Below are 17733 nucleotides of genomic sequence, written 5' to 3' on the forward strand. Positions count from 1 at the left end.
GACTGTTGCAAATAAAGCAGCAGCAACCGCTCACGTTCAGAGTTTCATGCACACATAACCGCGCATTAGCTGGGGAGATGCCCGGCTGTGCTGCTGCTGGGTCTTCGTTATTTGTTTTATTTTTATTTTTTTTTTTAAGAAACCGCCAAACCGTTGGCGGCGTGATTGCCCCATTTCACATTCCCGGCAGCCACATGTGAGAGATCCGGCTTTTCTCGCCAGCCCGAGGCGCCGGCACTGTTTCCAGAACGTTTTGGCTGTCCCAATAGGTGTGTGGTGACGCCTCAGGATTTTACTTGGCGTGTCCCTGGTGGTTAATGAGGCCGACTGTCGTTTCCAAGTCCTTATTTTCTGTCCGCATAGTTTTCTCTTCTGTTTTTGGGAAAATGTCTGGCTTGCTTTCTCATTCGAGTGATTTCTTGGTGCTGTGGAATTCCGGGAGTTCTTGGTCAACTCTCGATTGTTCCTTCGCACGTGTGGTTTGTACGTATCCCCACCCAGCCTGCGGTTTGTCTTTCACAGGACAGACATTTTAAATTGTGAGGATGTCCAGTTTACCGATGTTTTTCCTTGCTAATGGTGTTTGTGTTTGGTGTTGTAGGAGCTCTCTGTGTAGCCCAGACCCCGAAGATTGTCACGTTTCTTCCAAGAGTTGATCCTTATCTGTTTTATAGTTAAAGCTATGGTGCGTTTTGAGTTCATCTTCTATAAGGTGCAAGGTTTGGGTCAAGATTTACTTCTTTGCGTGTGGATGTCCGTTTGGTTCAAAGCCATTTGTGGAAAAGACTACCCCTCCCGCCATTGAATTGCTGTTGCATTTTTGTCCAGAATCATTGCCCGTACTTGTGTGAGGCTGTTTCTGGGCTGTCTCGTGTGTTCTGTTCCTCTGCCAGCAGCAAACTCTCCTGATCAGAGGAGCTATGCAGTAAGTCTAACATTGGGTTGAGTGATTTTAAGAAAAATGTCTTCTAATCCATGAGCACACGTGTCCCTCCGTTCACTGAGATCTTTGATGTCTTTCATCAGTGTCACTGATACTGATGAGAATATGTGATCAAAAATGATGGAGATGACGAGAAAACTGATCACGTTTTCAGCATAAGAGTTGTGTATGTGTTTCTAGTCCTTCATTTTCCCCTGTGATTATAAATGGCTCTGGATTTTAACTTTGGTCGTCACGTGCTGATTGTTAGTTTAACAAATATCTTTATTTACTTGTCTATTTTTAGAGAGAGAGAGAGCATGTGTGGGACCGGGGGAGGGGCAGAGGAAGGGAGAGAACCTCAAGGTGACACCCCACTGAGCGTGGAGTCTGATGTGGGGCTCGATCCTGTGACCCTGAGATCACGACCTGAGCGAAAACCAAGTCAGACACCCAACTGACTGAGCCACTCCAGCGCCCCAATAAATAGCCTTTTTATGTTTATCTTGCATCCGATGACCTTGTGGAATTCATTTGTCCTAGGACTTTTCTTCCCCTTGGAATTTTCTATGTAGACCATCATGTCATCTGCAAACAGGGCCAGTTTTGGTTCTTTCTTTCTAGTATTTGCCTTTTATTTCCTTTTCTTGCCCTATTGCCATGGCTGGGTCTCTAGTGCCACTAAAAGTCAGGGGGAAAGCGTTCCATCTTTCACCAGCGTTAGCTGTTGGGACTAAGTAGGTCTCCATCTGGTTGGGGGATTTCCCTCCCTCCCTAGTTGTCTGATCGTGTTTATCAAGAATGAGTATTGGGGGATGCCTGGGTGGCTCAGTTGGTTAAGCAGCTGCTTTCGGCTCGGGTCATGATCCCAGCGTCCTGGGATCGAGTCCCACATCGGGCTCCTTGCTCTGCAGGGAGCCTGCTTCTCCCTCTGACTCTTCCTTCCATTCTGTCTGCCTATGCTTGCTCTTGCTCGCTCTCTCTCTGACAAATAAATAAATAAAATCTAAAAAAAAAAAAAAAAGAATGAGTATTGGATTTTGTCAAGCGCTTTTTCTGTATCAATTGACACACCATGGGATTTTTTTTTTTTTATCTGTGGTTAATAGGGTGTTATCCTGGTGTAGGCTTTGGTGTACGGATGTGTAAGCAGACTTGCGTCTCTAAGAAAGGTCATGGTGTGTGCAGCTATTTATACACTACTGAATTCTGTTTGCCGACGTTTTGCTGACAATATTGAAAGACATGGCCCGTACTCTTCCTTTTTTTTGTACTGTCTCTGTCTGATGTTGACATCAGGATCACACTGAATTTATAAAGTACATTGGAAGGTGTTACCTCTTCTGTTTTCCGGAAGAGATCGTATAGAATTGCTGTTAATTCTGGTAGAATTCTCCAGTGAAACCCTCTGGGCTTGGAGATGGAGTGTTCAGGAGATTTCTGGTTAGAAATTGAATTTCTTTAGTAATTACAGGACTAACTGTGTACTCTTCCGTGTCGGGTGAGGTGTGGTCGTGTGTTTCGAGTAGCTCATTGATCCGAGTCGTCAAATCAGCACGTGTCACTGTTCACAGTGATTCCTGCTTGCCTTTCCGATGTCTGCGCGGCCTGTAGTGGAATCAGATGTCATTCCCGCGTTTGTAAGTGCCGTACTATTTCCTTCTTTGTCACGCCTGCGAGACATGTGTCCATCTTATTGACATTTTTGAAGGACCAACCCGTTGTTTCATTGCTCTGCTGGGTCCCGTCTCGCACGGGACGCGGGGTGTCACGTGAGCGTCGTGTGTCCCCATTTGCAGACGCGGGGGTCCTGGCAGGGAGGACAGTCTCGGTGACCTGGGATCTCAGCGCCAGCAGGTGGGGGAGCCCGGACCGCGTCCGAGCCCTGAGCCCGGCCCCCCAGCCTGCAGCGGGCGAGCCCACGGGCGGGAGGGCGCTTTCTCCGCAGCAGGTGGGGTGACGTTCTTTCCTTCCTCCGTGGCCGCAGCGGAGGGCGTTGAGAACCGCGTCGGAGAAACTCAGAAACCGCTCGTCCTTCTCCGCTAACGTCGTGCACACCGCGCCGGGCACGCGGGTCAACAGGTACATCGGCCGCCTCCTGGAGGCGCGCCAGATGGAGCTAGAGATGGCGGACCTGGACTTCTTCACCCTGAAGTACAAGCACGCGGAGCGTGAGCGCAAGGTAGGCGCCAGCCGGGGTGCGTGCGGGGGGGCGCCGGGCCCTGGCTGCAGCCCCCGTGCTTGTCCTGCTGACTTGGGGCGGCCCCCGCATGGCTCGGGCCACCGCTGACGGCCGGGCGCGGTGTCTCCTAGTACCACCAGCTGCAGGACGACTACTTCACCTGTGCCGTGGTGCTCGCGCTCGTCCTGGCTGCCGTGTTCGGCCTCGTTTACCTGCTCATCATCCCACAGTAAGTGCGGCGGGCCCCGTGGTGGGGGGAGTCGGGCCGGGAGCCCCCTCTGTGTCTGCCGCCGGCTCCTCCGTGGTCCCCATTCACAGGGACGGCGCTGGCCAGCTGCCCCGCCACCCGTGTATGGGGGGCGCTCGCTCCCGGCTTGTCCCTTGTCAGGCAAACACTCGTAAGACACCCGCCGTTCTCGGCGTTTCCATCCGCACCACGTGTACCCTCGACTCCAGGACCGATGTTGAGGGAGAAAAGGCACACGGGGTTCTGGGTGTGCATCCATTTTGGACACGTGAAAAAGAGGAAAAGTGGTTTCTGGAAAAGGAGGAAAGTGTAGGAATTTAATGACATTCGGTTATTCGAAGTCAAAGTGAGCTTGGTTGGCAGTGCTTGTTTTCGGCGGGAAGACCCACTCTCCTTCCGGACAAACCACTTTCTTGACAAGACATACCTAGGGGAGTCATTCCCTTTTGTGTTTCCAGAGTTTCCAGAAAGCACAGGAAGCTGCCCTGTGCCCAGACCCTGGGAACACAGCAGCCACCTCCGACCCTATGTGGGGACCAGCTTTTTCTAGAAAAGCTGCTCCCAGATGACATCCAAAGAGAGGGCTGTGCCCGTCCTTTGGGAGGGAGGACCTCACAGTGCACCCAGGTGGAGGGAAGTTGGGGTGGAGACAGGAAGGGACTTGGCGGAGAGCTCAGGGGTTGGAATCACAGGCTCTCTTTGGGCACGCCATGCTCAGCCCTGCCTGCAGTGACCCTGTGGCTTCTGTCCTAGGAGCGTGGTTGTCCTGCTGCTGCTGGTGTTCTGCATCTGCTTCCTGGTGGCCTGTGTCCTGTACCTACACGTCACCCGCGTCCAGGTGCGTGTGTGCGTTTGTGTGTTCCTTTGCGCATGAGTCCTGTCCCAGCGCGTCACCCGGTTCACTGTGTGAGCCCCGTGGAATGAGGGAGGCTGGCTGGCGGGGCCGCGTTTGCTCACCTGCAGACTGGGGACAGCGGGGTCCTCACTATCTTGAGGGAGGACGGGATTGGGGGGTAGCCTGACAGTGCCCTGGGTGCCCTGGCCGGCTGCGGGTCTCGTGAGCGCCCTGTGCAGACTCCCTGCCATCTTTACTTGGGTTTTTGTTTCACATTTCACGAGTGTGACTCTGAAAAGAACTTGGCTCTTTTACCCATGAAGTCACCTGTTGAATATTGCAAAATGTACCTAAATGGGTTAAATAAAATTTCTTGTAACAAAAATGACTGCAAAGCCTCTGTGACAAAAATGTTAGAATGTACTTAAAGCCGATAAAAGAAGACCTAAATAAGTGTAACTTCTGGTTACTTCTGCGATGGAAGGATTTCCTAGGACAAAAATGTCATACTGGCCGGTTCTGTTCCTTTCAGCGCCAGAGTCACAGCGTGGGGTACGTGGTGGCAGGTGGGGTTCTTTTTAATTAAAGAGCTTTGTTTTTGTTTCTTTTTTTTTTTTTTAAGATTTTATTTATTTGACAGAGAGAGAGAGATCACAAGTAGGCAGAGAGACAGGCAGAGAGAGAGGAGGAAGCGGGCTCCCTGCAGAGCAGAGAGCCTGATGCGGAGCTCGATCCCAGGACCCTGGGATCATGACCCGAGCCGAAGGCAGAGGACTTAACACACTGAACCACCCAGGCGCCCTGTTTTTGTTTTTTTTTAATGTGGGCAGTTTGTTGACCTGGGAGGGGAAGCAGGAGCTCAGCCCAGGATTAGGGTTGGGGGGAGCCGCACCGGGGTCCCGGCTACTCGCAGGGCGCTCTGCACCGTCTGCCTCGTGCCTGTTCGTAAACGCCTGTTTTTACAGTAACCTGTTGTGTGGTTCAGTGTTTTCCAGGATGCCTGACCATCCAGATCCGCACCGTCTTGTGTATTTTCATCGTGGTCCTAATCTACTCCGTGGCCCAAGGCTGTGTGGTGAGCGTTGCGGGGGGCAGCAGGGTGAGAGGAGTGGGATGCGGAGGGCGGTCGAGGGGCGGCTGTCTCCTCGGGAAGGGACGCCGAGCTCCTTTAACACGTGCAGATGACAGAAGCTCTCTCTCGGGCAGGGAAGCAGGACAGACTGGGGCAGGAGTGCCAGGAAGGAGGTGGGGAGAGAGTGCAGGGGGGCGGGGAGACGGGGCTACAGTAACAATAGGGGAGGAGCCGGGACACCCAGAGGAGGCTGGTGGTCTGAGGAGGAGGGCAGGGGTCTCTAGCCCTTGGCCCTGCCCACCCTGCTGGGAAGAGCTTGGAAGGCAGAGTAGGAGGGAAGGTCCTAGGCCCTCTTGAGGCCCTGTGTGGGGGTAGGGGTGTGGGTCACATGGGGGGCGGGTCACTAGGGGGCAGGTCCCTGGGGGGGCGGGGGTTACCTGGGGTGCCTGTCCTGAGTGAGAGCCTGTAGCGGGCTGGTCCTGAGCAGGTGTCTCCCCGCCCCTCTGTCCCCTCCAGGTGGGCTGCCTGCCCTGGGCCTGGAGCTCCAGCCCCAACAGGTCCCTGGTGGTCCTGGCGCCCGGCGGCCGGAACGCCCTGCTGCCCGCTGCGCCCTGCGAGTCGGCCCCCCACGCCCTGCTGTGCGGCCTCGTGGGCACCCTCCCGCTGGCCGTCTTCCTGCGGGTGTCCTCGCTGCCCAAGATGATCCTGCTGTTTGTGCTCACGGCGTCCTACATCCTGGTCCTGGAGCTCAGCGGGTACACCCGGGCCTCGGGGTAGGTGCGCTCCCCCAGCGGGACATGCCTGGGTGGGGTCGTTTGCGCCCCCTGGGGCACTGCCTGCTCCGGCCCGTGGGTCAGGAAGCACCTGGGCTCTGCGGCTTCTCCGTGTGTCTGTCTGGGCCCCGGTCTCCGGTCGAGAGTGGCTCTGGCCTGGGTCCATGGCAGGTGCTGGTGAGCGTGGTGTCCCGGGCCGCACAGGGCCAGGTCTGGGGCTCTTAGTGCTGACGAGCTTCCCTTCCTCATGCCCTGCAGGGGTGGTGCGGTGTCTGGGCGCAGCTTCGAGCCGATCGTGGCCATCCTGCTGTTCTCCTGCACGCTGGCCCTGCACGCGCGGCAGGTGGACGTCAAGCTGCGGCTGGATTACCTGTGGGCGGCACAGGCAAGACGCACCCTCTCTGCCCCGTGGAGGGGGGAGGGTGGGTGGCTCGGGCAAGACGCGCCTTCTCTGCCCTGTGGGGAGCTGTGCGACAGAGGGGCCCCTCAGGAGGGGGATAGAGCTTGTGTGGGTGGAGGAGGCAGGGATGGGGCCCGGGAGGAGGACGGGCCCGGGGAAGGCAGGGCTGGGCAGCTGGTGACCGTCTAATGGGCTCTGCCTGACGGGCGCACGAGTGTGGTGGTGTTTCAGGCAGTAAGCTGCCCATCCCCAGAGGCATTCGGGCCCGTGGGGCTGCGGTGCACAGTGGCCCTGCCTTCTCTGGGCTGCCTGTGACAGCGGGTCTCCTCAGGGTCATGGGAGACTCCGGAAAATACTGACGCCTGCACCGTGCACCCCAGATTTAGTGGGTCTGTGGGTGGGGGAGGGCGGGAGCCTCCGTCATTTCCAAGCGCGCTGGCAAATTCCGGCACCAGAGTCCTCCAGGGGGCTGAGGGGTGCAGATGCGGGAGCTGTCCCTGGGCCCCTGGCCCCGGGGAGGGAGGCAACGACCACCGGAGGCTCGCTCTGCCCACCGGCCTAGTGACCAGCACCGGGAGCACTTCTGGGCCTTTCCTAGGATACGGGGCTGGTGTCTCCGGGACCCGCTCGTCACCTGCTGCGTCCTCAGCCTTCGGATGGGGAGGCCATCCGGCTTTCGGGGTCAAGTTCAGACTCGGTCTGTGCCACATGCAAACTTCTTGATGCTGGGCAGGTTTTTTCTGCTCAGCTCCCCCATCTCGGCGTGGGGAGGAGGCGTGCCGCAGGATGGAGGCCCGGGAGTGTTAGCCCTCCAGGGTTTTCTTCTTCTGATGTATCTAGAAGCAGCTTTTCGGTGTCGGGGGCATGGAATTGTGTTTGTTCTCACGGGGGTGGGGCCTGCAGGTGGGGAGCAGAGCACGGAGGCACGGGGCCCGCACCCAGGCGGCTAGGACACGGCTGAGCTGGGATGACCAGGGGTCCAAGTGGGGTCTGGGGCAGCTGGGAGCCTCCTCACTCTGGGAGCCCCGTGTGCAGCCAGAGACCTCATGGGTGGGGTCAGGGCACTGGGACACCTGCGGCCCGACACAGAACGGGGAAGCCCAGAGGACTGGGGGTGAGGTCGCCCACGCCGGGGGAGGCCATCTGCTTCATTCAGGCGGCAGTGCAAATGCTGACCCCTCCTGAGACCTGTGCAGACCCCCAGAAACGATGTTCGCAGGCTGTCTGGGCACCCTGTGGCCCAGGCCAGGTGGCACGTAAACTGTTCATCCCGGGTAGGGTACGGTCACTGTAGTTTCCCACGAGGACGGGGTTGGTGGCGGTCCTGGTGCGGGGCAGGTGGGCTCTGGCGGCAGAGCGGGCGGCAGAGTGGGACCCTGCCTTGCTCACCTCCAGGGATGCCCTGCCTGCAGTGGCCGGTCCAATACTTCCTGGCAAAGACAGGTCCCGGCCAAGGACCTCAGGGCAGGATGCGTATCAAGATCCCGAATGAGGATTCTGTTGCTCTGAGCAAACGAAAGAGAGAAGACAGGCACGTGTGTACGCACACGTCTATTCTGCAGACATACGTGTATCTGCGTGTGTCTACATATAGACACACGTGTGCTGGGGGAGGATGTGGCTTAATTACTCTGTATTACGTGATGGCCGCCCGGGGTAGGATTCCCGCTCCACACTACTCGTTCCTGGGAAGTATGCGGTTCGGCGGTTTTCGGTGTACTTCGATGACGGTGGGGTGGCCATCACTGCGGGCAGCGTTAGAACACGGGACGGCCCCAGAAAGGACCTGTACCCATCAGCGGTCGCTCCCAACTTCTGCGACCCCAACCCCGATCTCCTTACTGTCCCGGCGGAGGTGCCTGTTTTGGTTCTTCTCCATCCCGTGTGCTCAGTGCGTGTCCGCTCCAGGCACTCCCCGCCCCTTGTGCCGGAGAGACCCCGCTCCTGAGGGGCCGTCCAGCGCCGACAGCCGCGTACAAGGGCTCCCAGGAGGGAGGCCTGACTGCGGCCGTTGGCCAAAGTCTCGCTGGATCACAGAGAACGGCCCCTTTTGTGGGCTCTGCCGAGGGACCTGGTCTTGTCTGGCTCCGGCCGGCTGTCCAGGGTGGCCGGGCTGGCTGGTGGAAGGGTGCCCACCCCGCGGTCCGCGGGCCCCTCCGGCTTCTGGTCTGGGTTGTGACTCGCTGCTCGGAGCGGGGAGAACAGCCTCAGGAGGAGCCGGGGAAAGGGACGGGCTAGGGGCCTGCGAGTCTGGCCTCCAGCTCGTTCACCAGGCGCCTGCTCCGCAGCTGCCCTCCTGGACCCAGGCCGAGGCGGCGTGTGCTCTCATCTGGTCCTGCAAGCGCATTTCTGGGCATCGGCGTCCCTTGAAATGTCGGTAAGCCCGGCCCTTGACCCTGCCCTGGGGTCCTCCAGCACCCCATGCCACACCTGGCCGCCGCCTCCAAGCGAGCTTTCCAGAAACTTCAGTGCTAGAGAGACCGTCCCCGTGTCACCGGGAACGGTCGCCTACACGCAACCCATGGACGTGTTTTTCCAAGGATGCGTAACGGGAAATGCCACCTCACCTTCCCGTGAACGCAGCAAAACAAGGCCATGTCTACACTTCGCCTGTCTACCCTCTGGGTACCTAAGCCTGTCTCACAGACATCACGGAGTCTCACACTGTTGTGAAATGGCCAGGCCAGAGCCGAGGGGTTAATGAATGACTGACCCTGAGCTGCCCGCAAAAACCTGTGTGCTCGGGCTTGCCTCTCTCTGTGTGGCCATCATGGTGCTTTTGTTCCAGAACCGTGTTTTCTTTGGACCCCCCAGGAATTTTGATGGTGATAGGGCAGCAGATGTCTGTACCAGAAAATGCTTGACTCAGGAGGGTGGTTCCCATGGGTCCTGGCGCCATATTGGTGGTGCTCAGAGGGAGGGCAGCCCAGGAGGGACTTGCGTGTGACGTAGAACAGTTCTACGTATTGTTGGATTCACTTGGCCAAAATTCAGTAAGATTATTTGCATTCCGGATCATGAGTGTTGTTCTGCAGTCTTGGAGGGCAGAGAGGGCTTTGAGGTCCGAGTGAAGCAGTCCTCACGAGTGGGGACACGTGGCTTCCTTTTTGGGTTTCCGGAAGAGCCCATAGAGTTGGTACCATTTTTTCCTCAGATGTTTAGGGCCATGAAGCCTGGGGGCTTGGATTTGTTTGTATGTGTCCAGGGTGGGAAGGTTTTAACCAAAATCAGTATTTCTAAAGGTAAAGGGCTGATATCAGGTTTTCCATTTCTTTCCGAGGCATCGTTGGAAATTTATATTGTTCCCTGAACATTGTTCATTCTGTTGTCACAAAATTGTTTTTACTCTTCTGTCCTTACCCGCTTGCCATCTATAGGATTTGTGGTGACGTCCCCTCTCTCCTGCTGAGGTAGAATTGTGTAGACTCTTTTTTGATCAGCGTGACCAGAAGTTCATACGTTTTACTGATCGTCTCAAGAAATAGCATTTGGTTTTATTGATTTTCCTGTTATTTTTGAGTTTCCCGTTTCAGTGGAGTCCACTCTCATCTTTACGTTCTTCTGATGACTCTGGGTTTACTCGGCTCTTACCTTCTACTTTCTCAGGATGATTTGTATCTTCTCTGATTCCGGGGTTTTGTTATCCATTTTCCTCCAAGAGCTGCTTTAATCCCACCAATTTTGACATTGTATGTCATTTCATTTTCCTTTGATACAAGGACTTTCTGGTTTTGTGTGTGTACCTGTGCATGTGTGTGCGTTTAAGGTCTTCTTTGGACCAAAAGTTACGAAGAAATACATTCATCTTTCAAAGGTTTCCCAGCGATCTTCTTGTTTTTGACTTTCTACTTACTTATATTGTGATCAGACCTTATGCCTTGTAGCCTTGAATCCTTTAAACGTCCTGAGAATTCTTCTATGCTCCGTGCTCCGTTCTGTCGCTATTGGGTGGTGGGTTTTTAAGTATCAGGCCAGCCGGGAGCGTTCCTCAGTCCCCCAGGCCCTCACAGACTTTCTGCCCATCCTGCTGGTTTTTGAGAGAATCATGTTGAAACCTCCCACTGTGCCTGTGCACGGAAGGCAAATGCCTTTTGAAACGAGCTGCGCTGCGGAGGGGACAGCTTGGAAACAGCGTGTTGCTTGCGTCTCTCACTCAGTGACAGGGACAGTGCGTGCCGCCCACACTAGCTCTTTTTCACCCGTACTTAGGGTTTCCGGGTTGGTAGGAAAATCTCACAAAAAGAGAATTTCAGTGGGTTTTCTCATATTTGTTAAAAACACAGTAACACAACTTTTTCTGCTTAATTTGTAAGAAGATGGACACTTATCCAACACACGTCACGTAAACTTTTGCATGTGGAGATGCATTAAAAAACAGTAATTTTTTGCTCTTCTGCTGGAAATAAATGTCAGTGAATTCTAGGTCATTTGAAAGACACTGAACTTAGAACCAAAACTTTTGATCACAAAGCGATAAACCAAGATTCTTTATTTTGCAAAGTTCGAGCACCTTTACTTGCGTTGTTTTCTGTAAGGAATCTTAGCACTAACGATATTTGGGGGAGAGCAAAATTTTTAGTGCCGTCAACAAATAAAACCGCTCCCTTAAAAATACGGACTTCCTCTTCATCTCACCCTGCAGAAAGCTTCTCTTGCGTCTGTCGGTGCGCGTGTGTTGAGAGGTAATGACCTGCACGTGTCCTGGGAGAGGTTCCGGCTTCCTTCCGGCACCTCCCTCTCTCCCACGGCTGCGGCCTCCCTCCTGCAGAGGCCTGCTCGTCTCCACCCAGTCTTGTAGCTTCTGGGCTCCCTCTCCCATGCCCCTTGCTGCCCGATGGCGCGCTGTGAGGGGGACAGAGCCCGTCCTGTTGCCTTCCCCAGCACAGCGCCCAGAGGAGGCCCAGGGCTGCTGGCCGCACCCCTCATCCTGGCCGCACCATCCCCTGTGCTCCAGGCTCCCTTGTCCTTGTGCCTGGCTTCTGCAGCTCTGCCGCTGGGAGTCACCACTTCTCGCTTTAACTGGTGGACGTTGCACTGAGTTAACAGTAACGGACAGTTCTGGGCTTAGTAAATAGTACACGCTCCCTAACCCTTGATAAGTAAGAGTGTGATCCTGAAATGGAGCATTTTCCCTGCATTTTATGATGAGGAAGCTGGAGCCTGTCACGTGGCCATGAAGCGGGACCAGAACTGGGGAGGGTTGCCTCCAAGCCCAACAGCCATCCCTGTGTCACTGTAGAGGACAGTGTCCCCAAGCCTGAGGCAGCCCGAGAAATGTTCTCCAAACTGTTCCTTTCACAGATTGGGCTGGTGTCAGGTTTGGGAGCTCGGGTGAGTGACCAACGGCCTTCTGGTGGTTTTAGTGTCTGAGGGCTGGTGTGGTTGCTGCAGCAGGGTGGGAGTCACTGCTGCCAGCTTCACTAGTCTGTGCAAAGGCCCTGTGGTCCAGAGGTCCTCCAGCTGCCCAGGAGCATACCCTGGGAGAGCCCCCTTGGGCCGCACCACCTGCTCTGGGGAGTTTGCGCTTGGCTGAGTCCCGTTGATGCTGTATCTGTCCCAACCCCAGGTCCCTGCAGGTCTCCCTGTCTAAGGGCCCAGGATGTCAGTGGTGCTGGCAGTATGGAGATTCTAGAGGAAATGGGATTGGCTGCCTGGCTTTGGGCGTCCCAAGTGACTGACACAAGTGGCAGATGCCTGTGAATGTTCTGGGGCACATTGGAGGCTGCCTGGGGGAGCCTCAGGTGCTGCAGGGGTCTGGGTCCCAGAAGGCGGTGGGGAGTATACCCTGGAAAAGGGGTGAACCCCCCACTGTCCTTTGAAAGTCACAACTGATTGGGGTGGGGACTTGCCCAGAAATTTGTGGCTCCTCTAGGCCCCCAGGATGTCCATGCAGGGGCTCTGCCTGGGGCGGGGTGTGGAGACGAGCCTGTGTAGACTATGGGCCGGCGCCCTTGGGGTCTCGTTTGGATGATTGCAAAGAGCCGGGTACTGTAGGAAAGCTGCACCCATGACCGGTGTGGGACAGATGTCATTTAAAGCCATCGGCACAGGTGCGGCACGGGCAAGTAGGGGCTTGTTTCCGAGGAGCAGGTAGGGGTCGGCAGACAGAAAATTGCCAAGGGGAAATGTCAGGGGTGTGGGGTCTGAGGGTCTGAACTAAGAGGCTTCCGACTGGGGGCAGCGCATGGTGTCGGGTGTCCCCTGGGAGTGAGGGGCTGGGGAGCCCCGTCTGACGTCTGGCTGGGGGAGTCGGGCTGGACTCCCGGTTCTGCAGACTGCAATGCCGAGGCTCTCAGACGCCCACGCGGCGCTCGGCTCAAGGGGTGGGGTCGGGGTCTGCCTGGTCTGGGGCAGTTTGTCACGGGGGTGACTGGCAAGGGGAGGAAGCCGCGTGGGTAACGGAGGCTCTGCCCGCAGGCGGAGGAGGAGAGGGACGACATGGAGAGGGTGAAGCTGGACAACAAGCGGATCCTCTTCAACCTCCTGCCGGCCCACGTCGCTCAGCACTTCCTCATGTCCAACCCCCGGAACATGGTGAGCGGGCACAGCCTCCTGCTCTGCCGGCGGGGCTGCTTGCGGCCGGGCACCCACCCGGGGGGCCCTCCCATCACGTCTCTGCTTGGAATGGCCAAGCTTGGCTGCTTCTGAGTCCGGGCCGCCCCGAGGCCTGAGTGGGACCCCCTGCGTCCACCCGCCTGGGCACCAGGAGGCTCTCTCGGTCCCGGGACAGAGCAGAGCACCTGCCACCCCTCATGGAGGGAGAATGGGCTTCAGGAACCCACGTTCAGGGCAGCCAGGGGTCCGAGCTTGCTGCGAGGGAGACTGCAACCACCCACAGAGCAGGGCTCACACGCGCCAACTCAGATACAAAGAGGCTTGCATCTCAGCCTGACCGGCTTTACCCCGAAGCTCCCAGGGCTCCCGGGCAGCTCAGAGCCCATGCGTCCTCCCCCGCCGCCCCCTTCCCCTGCCTACACCTGCCGCCCGGTGCCACGGCTGACCTCACCTCTGCCCCCAGGACCTGTACTACCAGTCCTACTCGCAGGTGGGCGTCATGTTTGCCTCCATCCCCAACTTTGACGACTTCTACATCGAGCTGGACGGCAACAACATGGGTGTGGAGTGCCTGCGCCTCCTGAACGAGATCATCGCTGACTTTGACGAGGTGACCGAGCCATGGCCCCCAGCGTGGCATGTCCCCCGCATACGGACCTGAGAGGAGGCGCATGTGTTCTGTCCCCTGGGGGGTCCAAACCGGCCCTGACCATGCAGGAGGGGCCTCTGCCGCCCGCAGGCACTGAGTTCCAGTGGGGGGGTGCTGGTTCCTGTCCCCTAATTAGTAAAGGCTGGGCTTGGATGGTGGCCTCACCTCCAAGATGGAGGGGAGGGGCGGGCAGGAGCCTGGGGTCTGCTCCCTGCCCCAGGGCATCTCCTCAGGCTGAGTCTCAGGCCGCTGCTGCAGGGCAGGGTGCTCGGCTTGGTCCCTCCTGGGCTCCTCTTTCCCACGCCCTTGCTGGAACCCCTCAGATCGGCCCAGGCCTTGTCCAGTGCCCACAACATAAGAGACATGCTGCTTCCCAAAACAGGCTCGCTGTCTGCCCTGGGGTTGTACCCACAGTGGCTTCTCTTGGTTGTTACGTAATGTTTAACAGTTTTGTGTTTTATACCAAGCTCATGGACAAAGACTTTTACAAGGACCTGGAGAAGATCAAGACCATCGGGAGCACCTACATGGCTGCGGTGGGGCTAGTGCCCACGACAGGGTCCAAGGTGGGTGCTGTCCGGGGCTTTGCTGCTCAGGGACTGGGCAGTCCCTGACTTCTGCCCCAGACTTCTCTGGGACTCTGTGCGTGTTCCCTGATCTGGGCGCCAGTCTGTCCTAGCATCGGGTCAGGACAGTGGCCTCTGGGCTGTCCATTCAGGGGCCAGCTCTCTCCAGACTGTGTCGCATGGAAAGTCAGCCCCAAGGCCAGTCTCAGGGGGCTTGCTCTGGCCCTGCCCTGCCCCACTGACCCTCCCTCAACAGCCCTGCCTCTTCCTCACTGGCCCTGCCCCCTCCCTACCAGCCACACCCCAGCCCTGCCAGTGCAGCACCATGGAGTGTTCCCCTTTCCCAAAGCAGAATTGTGAATAAAGCCCTCTGGTTGCCATTAAAAAAAAAAAAAGCAAGAAAAGAATTGTAGATGTAAAAAAAAAAAAATGCAATGAATGGAAAATGGTTATAAATATGGGAGATGCTAATTCAGCTCTATCAATGATCACTTTAAATGTGAAAGGAAATATGCCAATTAAAAGAGACTGACAGAGTGGCCAAAAACACAAGACCCAACTAGGTTTGCCACAAGAAACACACTATAAATATAAAGACACAGATACCTTAAGAAGATAGGATGTAGAGGGAGCTTGCATTCTAGCACTCATAAAACAAAATTTAGGTGGCACTCTTAAGACAAAACAAACTTCAGATCAAGGAAAATGATCAGATAAAGAGGGAGACTGCAAGATAGTAAAGGAGTCAGTGCCCTAGGAGGACATTACGGTCTTTAACATGTACGCGCCTAATAACAACACATCAAAATACACAAGGCAAAGCACAGGTGGGACCATGAGGAGCGACAGACGGACCTGCTGTCATAGTTGCAGACATCAGCCCCCATCCCAGTCACGGGCAGATCTAGCAGGCTGCGCACCGCGAAGGTGGTTAAAGGGAACAGCATCACGAAGCACCTGCATAAAATCCGCACCTACCGGCGACTCCATGCGACAATAGCAGAACACGCATTCTTGCCGAACTCAGGTGGGACATTCACCAAGACAGAGCACATCCCGAGCCACAGAACACACCTTAACAAATGTAAAACCATTGAAATCCTACAAAGTGTGTTCTCAGACCAGAATGGAATTGAACTAGAAGTCGATCGGTGGGGAGATAACTTGGAAAATTCCTAAGTATTTGGAGGCTAAGCAACACTTGTCCAAATGACACGAGCCAAAGAAGGAATCTCAGGAGAGGTTTAAACATGTTTTGAACTAAATAAAAAGGAAAATGCAATTTATCGAGGTCTGCAGGATGCAGCAAAAGCAGCCCTTAGAAATTTATGTCACCGAAGTACTATATTAGAAGACAAGAGCAATCCAAAACCAGTTATCTGTGCTCGCGCTGTAGGAAACTAGAGAAAGAACAATAGAAACCTCCGGTAAGAATGGGGAGGAAAAAAGAGCACAAATCAATGAAATTGAAAGCAGGTAGGCACTAAAGAAAATCAATGATGGGGCACCTGGGTGCCTCCATCGGTGAAGCATCCAACTCCTGATTTTGGCTCAGGTCATTACATCAGGGCTGTGAGGTCCAGCTCTGCGTTGGGCTCCCTGCTCAGCGTGGATTTTTCTTGAGATTCTCTCTCTCTCTTGCCCCTCCCCTTGCTTGTGCTAAAAATATATAAACAAACAAATAAATAAATAAAATATTTTTTAAAAAGAAAATCAATGAAACTAAAACCTGGGCTTTTGAAAAATCAATAAAGTTGATAACCTCTGGTCATGCTAACCGAGAAAGGAAGAGAACACAATTACTAATATCAGAAATGAAAGATGGGCCACGTGTACTGAACTGAAACATGAAAAAGTATGTTATGAACAACTCTGTGCCCACTAGTGTCATAATTTCGATCAAATGGACCAATTCCCTAAAAGGCAAAATCTCAACAAGGGGAAATTAAAAATTTTAACAGGCCCATGTCTATTAAAGAAATTGAATCAATAATTAGTAACTTTCCAAAAGAGGAGTAGACCCAGATGGGTTCACTGAACATTTAAGGAAGAAGTTGTACCAGTTCTCTAAAATCTCTTCCAGAAAGTGGAACTTAGTAACTCATTTCTTTCTAACTCATTCTATGAGTCCAGTATTACAATAATAAGAAAGTCAGATAAAGAAACTACAAGGAAGGAAGACCACAGGTCAGTATTTCTCATGAGTAGGGATGTGTGCGTCCTCAACAAACATTAGCAGGTTGAATCCAACATTGTATGAAAACCATAGAGCACAAGGAAGTTGGAGTTGGATGTCAAGATACCAAAGCTAGAGCAACGTTTCGAAGTTCATGAAATTTACTATAGCAACCGAATAAAGAAGAGACATCACAGGTGACCATGTCATTTAATTTCTGCAGAACAGTCACTTGACAACATCCAGCACCCCTTCCTGATTTTAAAAAACAACTGTGAGCAAACTCTACGAATAGGAACCTTGTCAACTGGGCAAGGAACATCCACAAAAGCCTGGTAGTTTTCCAACACACCTGATGAGAAACAAAGCTTCCCCCTCAGATCAAGAGCATGGTAAGAATGCCCCTTGTCATCACACCTATGTGACCTTGATATTGGAAGTCTTAGCTAGTGCAATAAGACAAGAAGAGGAAATAAGTGTATGTAGACTGGGGAGGAAGAAATAAAACACTTTTCACAGATGACATGATTATGTAGAAAATGAAAAAGAATCCACAGAATGTCTGTGATAAGTAACCCTAAGGCGGTAGTAGAAAAAAAGATTAACAGATAAGTCAGTTCCCTACACACCAGCAATAAGCAGGTAGAATTTGAAATTAAAAACACAGTGCCATTGATTGTAGCCCCCCCCCCCATTAAATACTAGGTCATGTTTAACAAAGTAGCTACAATGCTATCTCTGGGAGGAAAACAATCTTTGATGCAATAAATCAAAGAAGATCTAAGTAAGTGAAGACGTAATGTTCCTCTGAGCGTTGGAAGTCCCATGGTCTAGAGGTCAGTTGTGGCCGTCGATCTTACGGATTTACACAGTTGCACTCCAAAGTCCAACAGGTTGCTCTGTGATGTTGACCAACTGCTTTGGAGTTTACCTAGAGGTGAAAGCCCCAGAGTAAGTTAACACAGTACAGTAGAACAGAACGGGGTTGGAAGACTGACACTCCTGACTTCAAGGTCAACCAGAAAGGGTGCCGTGATCAACACAGTGTGATGCTGGGGGAGAACAAACAGCTAGATCGATGGAACAGAATAGAGCCAGACAGACCCGTCAGGAGAGTCAACAGATCCCCGACAAGAGGGCAGACGGAGCAGAGGTAGCCAGCAACACACAGTGCTGGGACCCCGGCACATCTGTCTGTGTAGCCAGATATTAACTCAAGATGTGCTAAATTAACTCATAATGGATCTTGGGTCTCCGTGTAAAAGGCAGGCGTGTTAGACCTAGAAGAGAGAGTAAGAGAAGATCTAGGTGACCTTGGGTTTGGTGATGAGTTTTTAGATACAACACTGAAAGCAT

At 54.1% G+C, this 17733-nt stretch overlaps 1 protein-coding gene across 1 annotated transcript in view; it reads left to right on the forward strand.

Annotated features, from left to right (window-relative positions):
* The window catches only part of ADCY1 (adenylate cyclase 1), a 94084-nt gene that overhangs the window by 64008 nt on the left and 12343 nt on the right, over nucleotides 1-17733 (forward strand). The window contains exons 9-17 of the mRNA XM_032304450.1: nucleotides 2910-3104; nucleotides 3236-3333; nucleotides 4105-4189; nucleotides 5172-5261; nucleotides 5775-6031; nucleotides 6290-6416; nucleotides 12849-12965; nucleotides 13450-13596; nucleotides 14103-14201. Coding sequence (XP_032160341.1) covers nucleotides 2910-3104; nucleotides 3236-3333; nucleotides 4105-4189; nucleotides 5172-5261; nucleotides 5775-6031; nucleotides 6290-6416; nucleotides 12849-12965; nucleotides 13450-13596; nucleotides 14103-14201 — 1215 coding nt within the window. The remainder of the gene's footprint in view (nucleotides 1-2909; nucleotides 3105-3235; nucleotides 3334-4104; nucleotides 4190-5171; nucleotides 5262-5774; nucleotides 6032-6289; nucleotides 6417-12848; nucleotides 12966-13449; nucleotides 13597-14102; nucleotides 14202-17733) is intronic.

Source organism: Mustela erminea, chromosome 11 (genome assembly GCF_009829155.1).
Source record: "Mustela erminea isolate mMusErm1 chromosome 11, mMusErm1.Pri, whole genome shotgun sequence".
Classification (NCBI taxonomy): domain Eukaryota; kingdom Metazoa; phylum Chordata; class Mammalia; order Carnivora; family Mustelidae; genus Mustela; species Mustela erminea.